General features: G+C 30.9%; 1 protein-coding gene across 1 annotated transcript; it reads left to right on the top strand.

Annotated features, from left to right (window-relative positions):
* Positions 1-12701: 12701 nt before the first annotated feature.
* On the top strand, positions 12702-13792 carry LOC124543643 (cuticle protein 16.5-like). Its single transcript, XM_047121903.1, has 2 exons — positions 12702-12791; positions 12898-13792. The coding sequence occupies exons 1-2, from the start codon at positions 12780-12782 to the stop codon at positions 13726-13728; spliced, it is 843 nt and encodes a 280-aa protein (XP_046977859.1). The 5' UTR covers positions 12702-12779; the 3' UTR covers positions 13729-13792.
* The last annotated feature ends 4360 nt before the right edge of the window (positions 13793-18152 follow it).

Below are 18152 nucleotides of genomic sequence, written 5' to 3'. Positions count from 1 at the left end.
TTGTAGATATGAGTGTTCCACGTGTTGTTTTCACAGTTCTGCCTCTGATTTTCTATCCTTTTTAACCTTCTTTCATATGAACTGTATAAGTTTATAAATGTCTAAGTACATAATCATATATCATCAATTTTATACAAAAATACTTTCGGAATTGTAAAGTTATTTACGCGCCCATACGGATTATTTCTATGTTCGAATAATATTTTGCTCTCATAAACCGTACTTAAAATTTGACTGCCTAATTTCAATTGAGCTTGTGTTGTTTATAATTCCATTAAGGACTTTTTATTGAATTATATGTATGTCCCAACAACACTAATGTTTCATAAAATTTTGATTATCATGCAATTTTGGAACTAAATTATTAAAATTCACACTATTTGTCGAGGAATTCTCGACGTTGATTGCGTCCTGAGTTTTCCGAAATGTGTGTAGTATTCCTCAAAAGTACAAAAATTGAGACCGGAATATTGAATAATAGAAATATTGGAACCTCAAATCTTAATTCTTTCTTCTAACGTTTCAGCAATCTCTTAAACCACCTTCCGAATAACACGTGGATCTCGATTCGAATCTGAGTTAATTACGTGTATTCGTCTTACCGTGAACATTATGTGTAAACATGGCCTAAGTCTTTCAGAAACCGGTCTTACGTGTTTCGTAGTTGATTTTGCGAAGTGTCCTTCTAAAGTTAAGTGACAATCTTTAGAGTTATGGACGAAAGTAAAAGTGAATTGTAAAGGGTATGGCAAAATTTTAAAAATGGAATGCAATTAGTTCCCTCGTGCACCTACGTCCTTTACATTATCTATAAATCGATACTAGCAATGAATATTACCCTACGTATTGTTATCAGTAATTATTATAGTTGATATTGACTTCATCGGACAATATTTACTCTAGAGGTTATTAAAAAAAGGTTTTATTGCTTAGTACTGACATTTGTCTAATTTAAGTCTTGAATGAAATAAGGTGTGTTTTAATTTTTTAAAAGAAACTCTTTTATCGTAATGTTCGTTGCTGGTATCAAAATGTTAACAGCTAACTTAAATATTTTGTTTTAAAGAGCGGTCCAAAATAAATGTTTGATATTTTTTTAGATTTTTGGCAAATATGGCTTATTTGGCCAACTATACTTCTTGATTATTGACAATTTATACGGGTTTATATACAAAGACATTAATTTTATACAATTAAAAAAAAAGTGGTATGGTTAGTTAGGATTCAGGGTAAATTATTAAATAAAACGCTGTCTCATTATATGATTCAGTTAATTTATAAGAATATTATTTTCATCTCAACATTGTTACTAACAAAATCTATTCGATATATCAAAATCGTTTTTGTAGCTATGAATAAATCTTGCCTATAGATATAACTATAGGGAGGGCGGACGTCGCTGACTGGTTTCGCTTTTTGACTGTTTATCGAGGTCGCGTTTAAAATTAATGTCGTTCTCTGATAAACAGCGAATACGGAAGAGATACAGTGACGTATAATTGTCTCATGTCAATAGTAATAATTGTCAGTTACGTTTCTGTGAGGAGCGAGCGAGGTCGCGCGGAGTTCCCCTATATGGTTATACGAATTTGGGAATTGGTAATTAAAAAAAAAAATTGCACAAAAGCGGGACTGTTGAATGGATGTTTTTTAAATTTCCGTAGTTACCTATATATGACGTAGCCGCTGTCCCCAATGCTTGACTGTTGTTTAAATGTTGTAAATTAGAGTATATTCTGAAGATTTTTTAATCTTGTTGATATTTCTTGGCATGCCAATTTATCATATTTAAATTAAATATGATTACGAACTAAATATACACGATCGAATCAGTATAACTACATATCTATGATAATATGAGATTTTTATATCATGTGCCAAAAAGTATGAACAAATATATGTAGGTTAGTTTTTAAATGTCATGTGTAGTAGGAAATGATAAGTAACCATTCAATGTTTTAAGATTCTTAGTAATATTTAATAATTAAATTTATTTCCATAACGTATTCGTTCTCGGTATGTGGTATAAGGTATGGAAACAGGGAGTACGGAAAAGCAATAGCGTTATTTATTATTATACGAATTAGTTTATTAGTTGCACATTATGGCGCGTCTCCACTGGTATAGTTGGCAATAATGTGTTTACAACTTTAATTGCAAATTCATGAAGAATTTTATAATATTGTATCAATTTATATTCATAATTTCATTGCAATACCATGAAACCAAAGTGTGCTAATGTTCCCGTTGTAGAGATGCCTAAGTGTTTGCTACAAAATGTGTTTGATTAGCTCATTATAATATGACATTAGCCTACTAAGTATTTAAAAAAAATACTTGTGACGTAGTGCACCTAACGTGTGCATTTTGAACCACCTGACATTATAGATTACTATGTATTTTAAAAAAATATCTTTACATTAATTAGCTTAAGACTTGAGTATCGTTTAATTTGCATATTCAAATGTGATGCACTATATTGCACGAAATGTTGGTGCTTTATAATTTTAAGAGTTTATTTTTTATTAAGTATAAATTGTGTGTGACACATGAAAGCTTTGTATTAAGATTTACTTGTAATATTTAATTAAGAATTGAGAAATTTTGAAGAGGATTTGGAAAGGTTGAAATGTAAGGGATACTTTTGTTTATGTTTTTGTTGTTTGAATTTGGAATTTGTTTTATTTCAATGACGTATTTCGTTAACTTTTTTGTATTGGTTAGGGGTTGTTTAGTTAAATAATGCTATCTTTTCTTGCACATGTCGAATCAATGATGTTAGAAAGAGACAAATCAATGTTTCACTAAAGAACCGCTAAACAACCTTAATTAGTAAGGCCGTAAATGTATAATTATAAACTAATATTTCAAACAATTTCTTTAGTCACAACTGATCAAATTAAAAAACATAGATATGGGGAAGTTCCACTCGGAGATATATGTTGTAAGTAAAAAATACGTATTTATCATTTATGACGAAACTAAGGAAATGACTTAGCACATTTCATTATAACCTTTAAAATTTATATTTTAAAATATTTAATTATCGATTCTGTTGGTCCTACGGTTACGAAAGCCAATTACAATAACAACAGTCACATTTTGAAAAGCAAATAAAACAAATGAGATGCGATATTTCTAGTAAAGTTTGCAAAAACAATAAAAAAAATTCCCCCTTTTTTATTTGTAAATATAATTAATAGAACAGAAAAACACACGGAGAAGACATAAGTAAAATTACTGTTTATTTAAAATTAAATTGTGGCATACAAGGACTTCCCCAAATGTAATAGTCTCAATTGCAGCAATTCTAAATAATCTGTATGGCTTATTCATACTATTTTAGTATTTAGTCGACTAACTAAATACTAAAATAGTGTATAATAGTAGTTACGTCGATATATTTATATGAATACTTATAAATATATCGACGTAATACCAAAGCAGTGCAAATGAATGTTGAATCTTAGTTGTATCCGTGCTCTATTTAAAAAAATATGTAATGTGTTGTCAGGTTAAAATTTATCACCATTTAATTTTGTGAAATATTTTTTGTTGAGTTGGATTCGACACACATAAATGAGTTTATAATAAATTTTTTGTTTGTTACGTATTTCAAGCGTGGTCTCATTAATTCAATGTGTAATATATAATTATTGTCAATTAAAAGACAAATAAAATAGATGTTGTGATACTGTGTAAATGTTGTTTTTTTAATGTATTTTAAACATTAGTCACAAGTCGTAAATTTTAGTTGTCGATTTTATAGTGTGAGATCTTACAGTCTATAATATGCTAGGTTATTTTTCTAATGTGCTCCGTATTTTTGAACACTTAGAATGCTTGGATACGATTGCCGAGATGCCTTTAACCGTATTTATGGCTGTTTGACTGAGACGATCTATATGACATTTTAAACGTCTCGACCTTTTGAGCGAGTGTATTGTTGACAACAATAAGGAAGCTTTATTGGTACCGATATTATTAACTTTTTGGTTGCGTCTATGTATTTGAATACCCTGAGCGTCTCTATTTATTTGACTGTACTATGGTCATATATTATAAATTCTCTCTCATTCTTTCAAAAAAAGACATTGATTTGGCGTAAATATAATTAAGATTTTTTGTTATTATTATAATGTGAATATTAGGAGATTTTGGCATATTAAATACTAACGAGTTCCACTTTTAAACTTTGATATTTATGGATTTTTAAACTCCACGTGGTTCATTCTGGAGGCGTAGCGTGTTTTTTTTATATGTAATCTATAATATAATTTTGCTCAATTAATTAGGACTGTAATATAAAAAAAAATTAGACTGGTAATTGATTCTTAAATTTTAGTATAGTAGCATAGATCAATCTTGTCTAACTACTCCGCCCATATGAAGTTAGCCTTATATCAATTGCTAATTCATAATAAGAAACGTCCTACGCTTTTTTTATTAGGATGGATGCCGTTTTAAAAGTAGATAATAATTAGCGATTACTATTTCTTTTCACGCATGCTTATGAGATATAATTGATACAATAAAAGAACACACTATTTTTTTTAACTCAAATATATTTTGTATTTATTTAATAGTCAAAAGATTAGCACAAACAGCATTTATTTGGCATACGTCAATTAATCAAGCCAATATAAGAAGAATCAATCAAGAATAAATATGGTATTAGATAATGAAGGACATTATGAGTTAATAAACAGGCAATTACATCTGTAATTCGTTAACTGTCGTCAGTCATGTTCAGAACGTATGAAGAAAATAAGGTTTGAAGGGTTATAAAAAGAGATTCTCTTAATAATACCAATTTTATTGATTTAATACTAATGTACTAATAACCTTTACAGAATATCAGAAAGCGTATTGAAGCTTCGAAGATAGAATTATAGGAAGACTAGTCATATATATGAATTAATTGTTCATTTAGTTACTAAGTACTTTTCTTATAAGGCAAAGTGCGTTCGCCCTAATATATGATGTAACTTGAAAATTACACATAGAATTATTCCTTAATTTTTTGTATAAGGATTAAGGACGGACTTTTCTATTTTAATCTCTAGCTCCAGAAGTAAGTACCATCTAAATTTTATACACAAAGTTAAGTGTTTGTTTTATTGATGATAATGTTAATGTCAAACTACATAGGTAAAATATACCTACATTTCAAATCCTGATCTGTCCGCCTACATGTTTCATATATTTAGCTGTAGGTACTGCCCACTTTTAAGCTTAGCGCAGCTATGTACTTACATTGTTTTGACTACACCTATAACTATTATTTAGCTCGAGGCAGGTTAAACTGAGGATCTCAGGATCTGCAGCCTGCAATTAGCTCGTAAGGCTGATACACAAACGATATATTTTAAGTAAGCTAGACAAAACAATTCGCTATCCGATAGTATCTAAAGGAGCCTCAGGCCTACTTACTGGCCGAGTATCAATCACCCACGTATCAAATAATGTTACTCTATTGCTTTCAAGAAGAATTGAATCTTTATTTGGTGACGCTTAGTGTTGCTACGATTACTTCAATCTATAAAATGTATTTCAATTTCAAATGTGTCTGTTTTCGTATATTTTGTCTGTTGCAAGTCTTAAAACGTAACCGTATCTCATATTTTGTGATGATTGTTATTATAGGTAAAATAATTTAGTGCCAATGTGGTTGCGAATATTTTGTAGAAGCAAATTCTAAATCTCGTTTCGTTCTCGGACTTAAGATTTGGGCTTACAAAGACACAAAAGTAATTTACCTTCTGAAACCTATACTTTCACATAAAATTTAATCAGTAATTAATATTTATCATGGTTATTTACAAAAGCTGATACACTTTGCTTGATAATGATGAGATACTCTTACCGGTTGCAAAGCTAGCTTAAACATTTTAATAATAAGTATTAGACTGCCGTTTATAATATTAAGATAATATTTTTTATGAAAAAATATTTCAACTAAATTGTGAAATAGAACCCGCTTAATAACAAATTACAAATTTAGTGCATCGGGTTGGAAATTAAATCACTCAAATGAACTCAAATGTAAAAACAACCAGGTAAAAATTGGTGGTCTAATATTCATTAATGTGTATGTCCTTACATTAGCTGTTTCCCGTAAAATCATAAGACATTCTATATGTCATTATATATCACGATAACTCGTGGTGTTGCTTGTGTTTTAGGGGGTCGTCAGATGGTAGGTATAACAAATACCCTATTTCCTTCCACGAGGTTCAAGATTGCTTCATACCAAATTTGAATATACTTTATTGTACACCACAAACAAAAGGAACACAATTAAATACAAATAATAAATAATAAATAAATAAATAAATATGAGACAACATCATATAGGTACATTACTTTGATCCCAATGTAAGTAGCTGAAGAACTTGTGTTATAGAAATCAGAAGTAACGACGGTACCACAAACACCCAAACCCAAGACAGCATAGAAAACTAATGGTAATCTACATTGACTCGGCCGGGAATCGAACCCGGGACCTCAAAGTGGCGTACCCATGAAAACAATCATCGACAAAAAAGGAAACAAATTATTAATTATGCTCAAAACACAAATATATTTCACGTGTATTGTAAAACAATTAGCTCATGTGTTTTCCAATGGATTGACTTATGGAAAATTAGCCATCTCTTCCAGACAACCCAATCTGAGATATTTTTAAACCGTCGGGAAAGGCGGTGCATTCATAATCAAATTCTATCAAAATCCAGCGATTGACCGTAAAAAGATAACAACCAGACTAATAATTTCATATTTATAATATTAGTAGTAGTTATATAGGTACACCACAAATTAATATTACGACATAAAAAAATATTATATAAAAAAGCTAAACTTGAATACCACGTTAAGCTAGAACTTAATTACTTTTCCACCCTTGATTACATTCCATTCATCGTAAAACTCATTTCGAATAGATTTGTATAAAAAAAGTAATAGTTGATTACTTATCACACACTGATACATAGGTACATACATGACGCACACACATAAAATTTAAACAGTCATGTGTACCCAAGTATTGTGAATGGCTGTTAATATTATTTACAATGTATTTAATATTTACGATATTGCTATATAAAAATAGTATATGATTTTATTATCCTTTATTATACTTATCGTAGAAAAGATACGATTTTTTTCCTGTTGAGTATATATCAATAAAAATCAACCACCTTCTTTCAATATATTGCATAAAATTGAAATAACAATAAATAAGAAATATATATTTACTACTATTAAATACGCCAGTAGAAAGTATAATATTTATTTATTTCAGGTTTTATTTTTATATTATTGCCCCGAAGTTTACAAATCAAATCTTTTACAATAATTTAAAAAAAAATGTTCCATGCGCGACTTTCTTTTGTTTTTTTTTAATAATCCGTTTTCGCGGGAAAACATCTTGTATTATTTTATACAGCCATATCAGTTCCAAAATCAATTACACTTACGAAAACGGATACACTAAAAAAATATGAGTTTATTAAATATATAATTATAATATAAATGTATTAGCATAAAGAATTATTTCTAACACTACGAAGTAAAAAAATGTCCCTATAAATGTTATATTTCGGTTTGTAATCAAGAGTATTAATTAGATTAAAAAAGTGACAAAACAATACATTCCTTTTAGTAACAAAAGTAAATTGTATACAATTAACAATTTAGATCGTGGGTGGTCAACATTATCAAGAGACGTGTCAAATTTCTGAAATAACATTTTCGGGCCTCGCGTTTACTTAAGCAATCAACCGTACTTAAGCTTTGACCACATTATCATTTCCTAGTCAGTTAAATTGTGATCCAATAATTGCGTGGAGTAAAACCAAGAAGTAATAATTCGAAGAAAACAAAATATTTTCTTGGTTAAAATATATACATGACACATTTTAAAATGCATTGACATGATGATAGAAGACAGTTTAACGATATATTCACTTTTTAAGTTTTTATGTTGCATGATACAAAAGTATCGATATTTCGAAATCGATAAAAATATCGATACATAAGTTATGGTACACTATCATATATCGTCATGTCATGTTCATAATTCTCATCCCATTTCGAGTCACCGACGATTAAGATATTATGTCCTATAACTCACTCACTTGTTACGCAAATATTAGTAACTATCTATACGGGTATTTGTTTTTATAATGATCTAGTATCCACCCTTTTAATATTTTAGGAGGGAATCATGATATAAGCTATTTATTTCCCGTACTAAAATATACTTAAAAAGCGCAACAGACCGAATGTCGCACTTATTAATTACGAATTGAATAATAAGTCAGACATTAAAACATATCGTAAAAACTGTTTCAATGAGATGTTAGGATAGCATACAAAAAACAACTGATATTTACAACCGGTTCGACCTGGTTTCGGATAAGTGCTTTAATAACTTTTATAAGCCGAGTTTTAAATCACCTTTACTAACCGGCTAACGATTTATTTAATTTAATTTTATTGCATAATCTATATTCTTCAGATAAACTGAAACTAATAACTTCATTGTTACTAAATGATGATAGTAAATTTAGTTTTTTTTTGGCAGAAGGCCACATGTTGAATTGAGTAGTAAGTGGTCACCTTCAGATGCTAACGGACAATTACTGGCGTAATTTAACTGACTCATACACCCTTAATAAAGTAATACATACAACTACATAATTAATTTTGGATTAGTAAGTAAATCTCCGGGTTACACTTTCTTCTATAGCATATGTATTTCTAGAACTGTTATTTATACAACGATAATAAGACTTCAAGAAAACAAATGACAAACAAGCCTTGTACCGTACCAAGTATGCACCTAAATACCTTCATTTTGTTCGTTGCGTTTATTTGTTTCTAACAATTGGTCAATGACCTTAAGCGTGATACAGACGTCCTGGTTGTGATTATGAAATATTATGATGTAGCCGGTCCTTTCAAAAATGTAGACCAACAGTGATTGTAGCTAATAAAAGCAGATTATATTTTAAACTCACAGATAATATTACAATTGTTTCTCAATATGATTAAATAAAAAAAAATTACCAATTTGTATATTAGTTTTATAACAATAAAAATTAAATTATCGTATAATTATTTTATTTCTATTTAAATGGCAACTTAAATTACTGACTTTGTTTTTTTTTCCTATAATATATATTAAAATATTTTACATTTAACTGTCTGTGTCACGGTAAATTTAATTTTGTCATTACAAATAATAAGATTTAAAATTGCTGTTAGTTACATTTGCGTCAAAGAATTTTCACAAAAGGTTGCATTTGCGACTATGGTAATGTTAAACTCTTGTGCTTCGTAATGTACGTAAATCTATTGAATTTTTAAATATTACTCTTATTTGGCCTGTACTTATCCCATGATTTTTATCTTTATTACTTATTTAAATATTATATCTTCTTGCCCTTAGCCTACCAATAAAAAAAAGTACTAACGTCTTCGTTAAAATAAAAAAAAAAAATAAATAAAAATATTTTATTAGGAACAAGTAAAAATTACATAGTAGGACAAATGTGACCATAATAACTGCATTAGTAATTAAACTGTGTCGCAGTTATTAGGCCCTCCGCGGAACAATACAATACGATGTTCCATACAAATATAAAAATAATAAAACGAAAAGAAAAATTATAGTTAAACTTAAAATTAGGCAAAAAACGTGTGTGTATGTGTGTGTGTTTGTTTTGGTGTGTGTATGTGTGTGTGTGTGTGTGTGTGTGTGTGAGTGTGTGTGTATGGGTGAACATGTGCGATATTTATTTATTGACAATTAGGAGGTTTTCAATTTCATCATATGACCGTTCTTTAAGCCAGGTAGTTATTGATTTTTTACATTGACTTAAAATCAAAGGGTAAATATTAACTTTTTTATTTAAACGGTTATAAAGTAAGGAGCCGAGGAAAGGGAAAAGCCGAGAAGAGAGGGCAGATTTGACAGGATGAGAAGGGCAAACAAAGTCAGATCTCCGTTTATTTGTGATGAGGTTTGGATCATAGGGTAATTGCCTGTGTTTGTGAAGAACTGTATGAAGAACATAAAGCTTTCTGACAGCTAGAACATCACAAAAAGCATACCGGTCTTTAGTAGGGAATAACTTAGGTTTGCGAGATAATACCTTCAGTAAAGCTCTCTGCGCTCTTTCAACACGAATGAAAATAGTTTTACTTGCACCTCCCCAAACAGGAATACAGTAAATAAGAATCGACTGAGCCAATGCATAATAAACAGTTCGCATGAGTGAGAGATCTGCAACATCACGAAGATTCTTAAATATGAATATTAGTTTTCTAAGACGAGTAGCAACCATATCTATATGGAAGTTCCATTTTAGAAAACAGTCGATGTTGACACCAAGGTATTTTATATGATCGGCTCGCTCAAGAAGAGGACAATTACATATGTTAGCTGATGTTTGCTGGCATTGATGGGCTTGAAGAAAAAAGGACGAGGAGGGATATGACGACTTTCTGGTGGCAAACGTTATATATTTGGTTTTATCAGTATTTAGAGAAAGCATGTTACACTTCAGCCAATTTATTACAATTCTTATAGCATCTTCAGCATGTCTTTTAGCATCTACCCAATTTTTACCATCAATGAGTAAAACTGTGTCATCTGCATATGTTATAATGGTACAATTTGGAATGGACAAACTACAAAGTTCGTTAATATAGGCAAGGAACAATGTAGGTCCAAGGACACTACCTTGAGGGACGCCATATGAAAGAGATAAGTCGCTGCTTGTAAAATTATCTATGACAACGCTTTGCGTCCGATCAGTCAAGTAGCTTTTAAACATTTCTTGAGCATGACCACGGACACCATAATAATCTAATTTGTTAAGCAGGATGGGGATGGAGACAGTGTCAAAAGCCTTAGACAAATCTAAGAAAACTGCTATGGTTTTAATTTTATTGTCTATATTAGATGAGATTGTATTAGTAACCTTTAAGACCGCGTCAACTGTAGAAATGCCACTTGTTGTTTCGTCGTACGTGGTCAACTTATTCTTAATACAAATAATTTAGTAACAAAAACGATAAAATAGACACTGATAATATGACTATGCTTAAGACTTACAATTACCTAGAAAGGTAGCAAAAGTACAATTCACAGCAATAAATTGCCTGAGGATATTTATTAATAAGTTTGAAACAAAATACTGGTAATGTTTAAAAGTCAAGGCTTTTGTAATTTACTTTTACAAAAAACAAAATCAACTTAATTATTTACTTATGAGAAAGTAAGTGTTCCATAGTTGGGACCCTTTTCTCTTAAGATGGTATGGAATTTATTATTATTAGGTTCCAATGGGAATTGCTGGATACAATCCTGTCTGAAATCACCCTCACCCATGGCAGCCTTCGCTATTATTTTTCACGGTTGAGTATGAGATGAATTATACTTACCTACTCAATGATGCTTGGATTGAATCTTCAGATAACTTTCTCAGCTTAAAACTACAATATAATGAATATTCAGTCGAGTAATGTACTTAATGGCAAATTCAAAATAAGTTCTATTGTTAAAACGTACGCAATTTAGAACGATTTTGCGAAATATATTCCGAAGAGAAGCTGGGATTATAGTCTCATTATTAATGTAACACATTGTAGACAGGTGTAGACAATATAAGTTATTCACAGGCTATGTTCACGATAGTAAATTCACAATCTCCAGTAATCACGTTTACGACAGTTTTTTTTAAAATATAAGTTAAGTATGTCTTAGGCATCTGATACGTCAATGTTTTCAACATTAATAAATGTCAATTGTTATGAAATTAGCGAAACAATATAAAATTATTATAAATTCACCATTTTTTACATTTCGTTTTATGACAAATTTAAATTTACAATTAAAAGCAAATGTTATGAGTAGGTACGTACTTAATTATTCGCTTGTGTTTGCGTAATTACGTACGGTTTATGTAAAGATACGAAATAAAATTAACCAAATTGTAAGAAAAAACTCACTCACCTTTATCTATTAATAAATAGATAAATATTTATTATTTAATATTTTAACATTACATTTTATTAATATTCACATATTTAATTTCTTTAATAGAACAAATCTCGTATTCGTTTGATTACGATGACGGCCTCATAATACGTTATGAAACTGATGACTTACAGAGATACACGAAACATTAGTATATAATTTTTGTTAATTGCTAATAAAAATACTCACATTTTTTGTTATAATTTTACTATTTGCATATGGGCCCAAGGTCTAAAATAAACAAATTTATTTTGTATTTAACTTTAATAAACTTTTATTCAATGGAATGATATTCAATTAATATAGAAAAATATAAATAAAATAAGAAATATTAAATATTGAAATAATACAGGGTTATTATACAATCATAATTAATTTCACATTTAAAATTACACAACAAAAAAGGAAACGATTTTTTTTACATAGAAGACTAATTTACTAAATACACGAATAGCTTCTATAATGTTACTATTATATGTGAAAAAAATTTTTTTTAGCAATGTCTAAGACCAAGGCTGCTTTGCTTTATGCCAAGTTAGCGTTGTACAAACGGAACACAATTAAAATCGAAAGGCTATCACTGAGTCACCGCCCTAGCTTATGTTAGCGAGTCAGAACTTGTTTACCTTGGCAATGAAAGTGAATTGGATTATATGAAGCAAACTTTGTATAAAAACCAGAGCACTCCTCAAGAAATTATTCAGTTGCCAGCATAACCAGAATAAACATGTACGCTAAGGTGTGTTTACATTTTGGTTATTATAAATATAATTAATTTATAAATCATATTTTCAAATAATTTTTATGTTACTTGTATTTAATCTAATTATTTTACTATATTTCAGTTGATCGTCGCTCTTTGCGCCTTAGGCGTCGCCCACGGCAGTGGCCTCTTGGCGGCCGCTCCAGTAGCGTACAGCAGCCACGCTATCGCGGCTCCCGCTATCGTCACCAAGACCATCAGCCCCGCTGTCTCTTCGGTGTCTTCCTACTCGACCCACACAGCACACGCTGCACCCATCGCCACCTACGCTGCCGCCCCAGCCATCGCTACCAGCTACGCTGCCGCCCCTGCCATCGCTACCAGCTACGCTGCCGCACCAGCCATCGCCACCTCCTACGCCGCTCCCGTAGTGACCAAGACCATCTCGCCAGCCACCACCTCCTACTCTTCTTACTCGACCCAAACCGCTCACGGCTCTCCCGTCGCGACCTACGCCGCTCCCGCTGTCGCCGTACACTCCGCCCCCGCTGTGGCCGTAGCTGCCGCTCCCGCCGTGGCCGTGTCCCGCACCATCGCCCCCGCTGTGTCTTCTTACTCTTCATACTCCACCCAGACCGCCCATGGAGCTAGAGCATACGCCGCTCCCGCGTACGCCTCATACGCCGCTGGTCCCGCGTACGCCTCATACGCTGCCGCTCCCGCGTATGCCTCATACGCCGCTGCTCCCGCGTATGCCTCTTACGCTGCCGCCCCAGCTATCGCCTCATACGCCGCACCTGCGTACTCTTCATACAAGACCTACGCCGCACCCGCCTACTCCGCGTACGCTGCGCCTGCCTACTCCACCTACGCTGCGGCCGCTCCCGTCCTCAGATCAGCTGTGTCGTACTCTGCTGCACCCGCCGTGTCTCACATTGCCTACAAAGCTCACGGTGCCAACTATGCCTGGTAAACTGAATCAATTGATGTACCTGTAAATATATAATTAACGAATAAAATGACATGCTAATGAGAAATTTTCTTTTTATTAATTATTGAAAAGCACATTTCATACATCACATACCACACATATTAATATGAAAGTATTTACCAATTACGAAAAAGTACATATCGATTACTAAACAATATTCAAAACGCCATCAAAGTACATAAAGTGATTACAAAAGGTAATTACTTAACCAAAAAAAAATTAAGTAACCTACCTATATTATAATTTTATTAAGCCTCGTATTTAACTTATTTAAGTTATGTATAACTACGTTTTTCAAACTCATAATTTAAAACACCAAAAGTTATACAAAAAGACGATGATCAGGAAATAAAATTGACTTTTTGAACCAATAAGTAAAAGTGAATACAAAGGACTTTATAAGTGACTCCGCTACCTCTAATAGGCAACTTTGCTATTATATAAACGATTACAATATACATTACCTACGCTAATACTATATAGTGGTTAAATTTGTTTGTTATTACGAGGTAATTTCTGAAGATAATAAACCAATTTAAAATAAAAGCCCCGATAGAAAGCTACATTATTCTTGGCAAAAATTATATTTATATAAGATAGTTTTCTTTATTAGTACATAACATAGTTGAGAAGCTGGACGTGTTAGGTTATTTAGTATTTAAATAGTAGGAAAGATACAAATACATTTTCCGAAAGGGACTGCAATTTTATACATTGTTTTTATGATAAAATTTTGACTTTCTCTTGTTCGATCATTGTCAATGATCGTTATAATAAAGAACTTTTTATATAAAAAATGATCTCACAAATGTACCTATACTGTGTGAAACTGTACTACACTGTATTTGAATACATATAAAAACTTGTTTATGGAAAAGTTTTTATGTTTAAAATTCAAAGTATATAAGTATTCGATAAATTTTTTATTCGTTTTATTTGTTACACAGTGTTAGTTAATTACGAAAGGAATTACATATTAACATTTCATTAAAAATATCTTTTTACTTTAGTATTCAGATAGTTTTATTAAATTGTAAGAGAAGCTTATGTAATTATATGTCTGAAAAGAAAAGAGAACAGAAAGATCGCTTCATGCGATATCAATTTTATTAAAATATTTATTGCAATATCGTTCTTAATCATAAATATGTTCCTTAGTCTAATTGGTAATTACACATTTTAATGTATAATGTTCTCACCGTGTCTTATGACCGAATAAAGACGAGGTAATGAGTTATTCATTTGCAAATACAAATAGTTTGTCTATGTTATGTCTTCCAAAAGTGGAGTTCTTGTTTTCTTCAAATTTTTATGCGATTCCTTTGTAAATATACACGATATAAATTATAGTACATACATTTTTTTCGCATTGATGTAGTTGAACGATTTCGAACACGGTGGTCAAAAGTCTGTCCGCAAACACAGGTTGAGTCTCAAGATCTCACAATATCCGATAGGACGGCAATGCGATGCGACCGGAAAAAGTTCAGGCGCAGGAGGCAATAGCTTTACATGTGTTTGAGGCACGAGACTCCGAGCTTTTACGGATAATTTTCAGTCGGAAAAGCTAAATAACTTTTTATTGGTCCAAATTGGGGTTTGGTCCCAGAATCCCTATATTTGTGGCCTTATATTATTTGCCATAGGGATATAGAGCATTTTCGATTGGCGTTAAATGATTGTATGCTTCTACCTATTATTACCAAAAACAAACTGCTTCTTATTTTGTCCAACTATGATTTATTTGAAACTAGCGGCGACAAATTAATTTCGATTGTAAAGGCTTCAGTATATAGAACAGAACATTTAACTGAAATTAGTAAGAAAGCATACGCGTCATTGAACTCCTTGCGACGTCTACAAAAAGTATTACCAATTCCTACCAAAACTATGTTAGCAAACTCCCTTCTACTATCTATTTTCGATTACGCGGACGCAAGCTATCTTAATCTAACCGAACCTTAATAAACTTGAGCGATTACAAAATCTAGCTATTCGGTTTATTTTCGGTCTCCGAAAGTATGACCATGTTTCAGAATTTCGTTCAAAACTCAAGTGGCTCCCTATACGCCGTCGCCGAAACTTGCATACACTCTCTCTTCTGTACTGTGTTATCCGACCGAGATCAGTCAAGTATACGATCATCACGAAGCCTCATCCTAAAACTGCCTACCTATAGCAGTAAATATTATAAGCAGTCCTTCACTGTGCAGGCAATAACACTTTGGAACAACTTACCGCTAAGCATAAGACAATCTAAATCTTTACAAATATTTAAAAAATCTCTGACGAAATTCTTTTTGGACACTAATAATGATGACATTTGAGATACAGTTATTTAATATCCTATTATACTTTCTATTATATTTATTTATTTATTTTATTACATATACTATATAGATATAAGTATGTATGTATATATGATTTATTTATAAATATCTATAATCGGCTTTATATTTTTATTATTATTTTTTGTATTTATGTATTTGCTATATTTATTGAGTTGTATTTTTTATTATTCCATAATGAAAGTTTTTACTGCACCACCATATTGCCGTCTTCCATACACATTATTCTTCTAACCCAAAGGTTGTCTGGAAGAAATGGCTTATAAGCCATAAGACCGCCCTTTGCTTGGCCAATTTTGTTTTAAAGAAAATATATTTTGTATCTTTATGTATATTTGGTGTGCAATAAAGAGTTAAATAAATAAATGTATAATGTTTAAATTAAGGTTTTTTTTTGTCTCGTAGGAATCCCACCGTTTATTTTTTTCTTATTTAGAAAACTTCAAATATACTCATACAAGAATGTGACAATATATATTTACTAACATTATAATTAAAACTAAATTAATAAGCATCTCGAGAAAATGTGTTGTACAATCATTTATATAAAATACTAATTGAATATAGGAACACTGACTTAAATAATAACGTGCAATATGTGGAGTTAAATTAAGCAATGAGCTCTGGTACGTCACTGGGTGCCCTTTCATTTTCATTTGGAGAGACAGATGTAAAAAGTTCCGTTCACTACACATACGTTTACAATATCTAAAGACTCCATGGAATCTATTCATTTTCATGATTTGATTACTAAAGTTCGATTCTTCTTAACTGATATGTTCTTTAAATACTTAAGTGCTTACATACAAGATAATTCTCTACATTCCCAAACTTATAATGAGCCAACCTATTTTTATCTATACGTGATCGTCAATTTCAAAATATATTTTAATTATTTCTAAGCTTTTCATTAAGGAACATAGCATATGATATTTTCCTTAAGCAGAATATTTAGTAGATACATATATGTAACTACTTAAATTAAACTCTGATTTACATGCAAATATATACACATCAGCTAATTTGCGGTAAAGAAATAAGATAAAATAAGCTTAAATTCTTTAAAAACAGAAAAGGCCTCTGACCAGAAGAAGGAAATTCACTGGAGGTTTTTTAACTTCATGTATATCGGTATTTTAGTTGAACGTTTTAAAAACAACATATTATATTTAAAATTTCTTCTTATACTTTATACTACAATAATTTACAGATAATAATTATTTCACAAAAAATGCCTTTATTTCATCATTTGGCAATTCGTTTTCACCTCAAAATAATAAAAACTTCTTAAAGGTGTTATTAATAATGATTTTAAAAAATTAAATTCATTGAAGATTTTGTTTAGTATTTCTTTATTTACCCTCGTATGAATGATTTATATGTAACCTACATAGACCTTATCTAATGATCATATAATGATCTTGAGTCATTTTATTCTTATATGACAAAGTTTGTCTGATATGGAGTGGTTATCGCATTAAGGATAAAAGGAAATAATAATTCTTTAACATTGTAATTATTTATATTACTAATAAACTGTCTTCTAATTAATCACATGACATGAGTATATGATCTATTAAACGTACATCATTTGTCACGTTAACTGGAAGAATTAAATACTGGGCAAGCATTTATATTATATTAATTGTCACCCGCTTTTTTCATACCAAATGTCATAAAATTATATTCATTGGTTAAGCCGGTTATAGAGCAATAAACAGTCAAACAGACAGAGATATTTTCGCATTTACGATATTCGTGTATATGTTATCTTAGAAGCTTTTTTTTACATTTGGTTTGTGCAATTTACTATCGCATTAGTACGATATTAAATGATGTTAAATTAAAGAATCGATAAATTACATGTTAAATTATGACGGTTACTTTTTGTAATTCCGTCAATATTATTAAAAGTTTGCGTTTTTCTCGGGGAATACCCTACATCTTCCGGGTCTTCCTGGTTCATTATAATAACAAGTAAGGTAACTTACAATATTATTAAGACGAGACCAACAGTTATTATGACGAGAAATTTTTCAGAACGAACGTAAAATTACA

The sequence above is a fragment of the Vanessa cardui genome, chromosome 3 (genome assembly GCF_905220365.1).
Source record: "Vanessa cardui chromosome 3, ilVanCard2.1, whole genome shotgun sequence".
NCBI lineage: Eukaryota > Metazoa > Arthropoda > Insecta > Lepidoptera > Nymphalidae > Vanessa > Vanessa cardui.
Note: the sequence above shows the minus strand (reverse complement) of the source record. Positions and strands in the feature narration are given on the sequence as shown.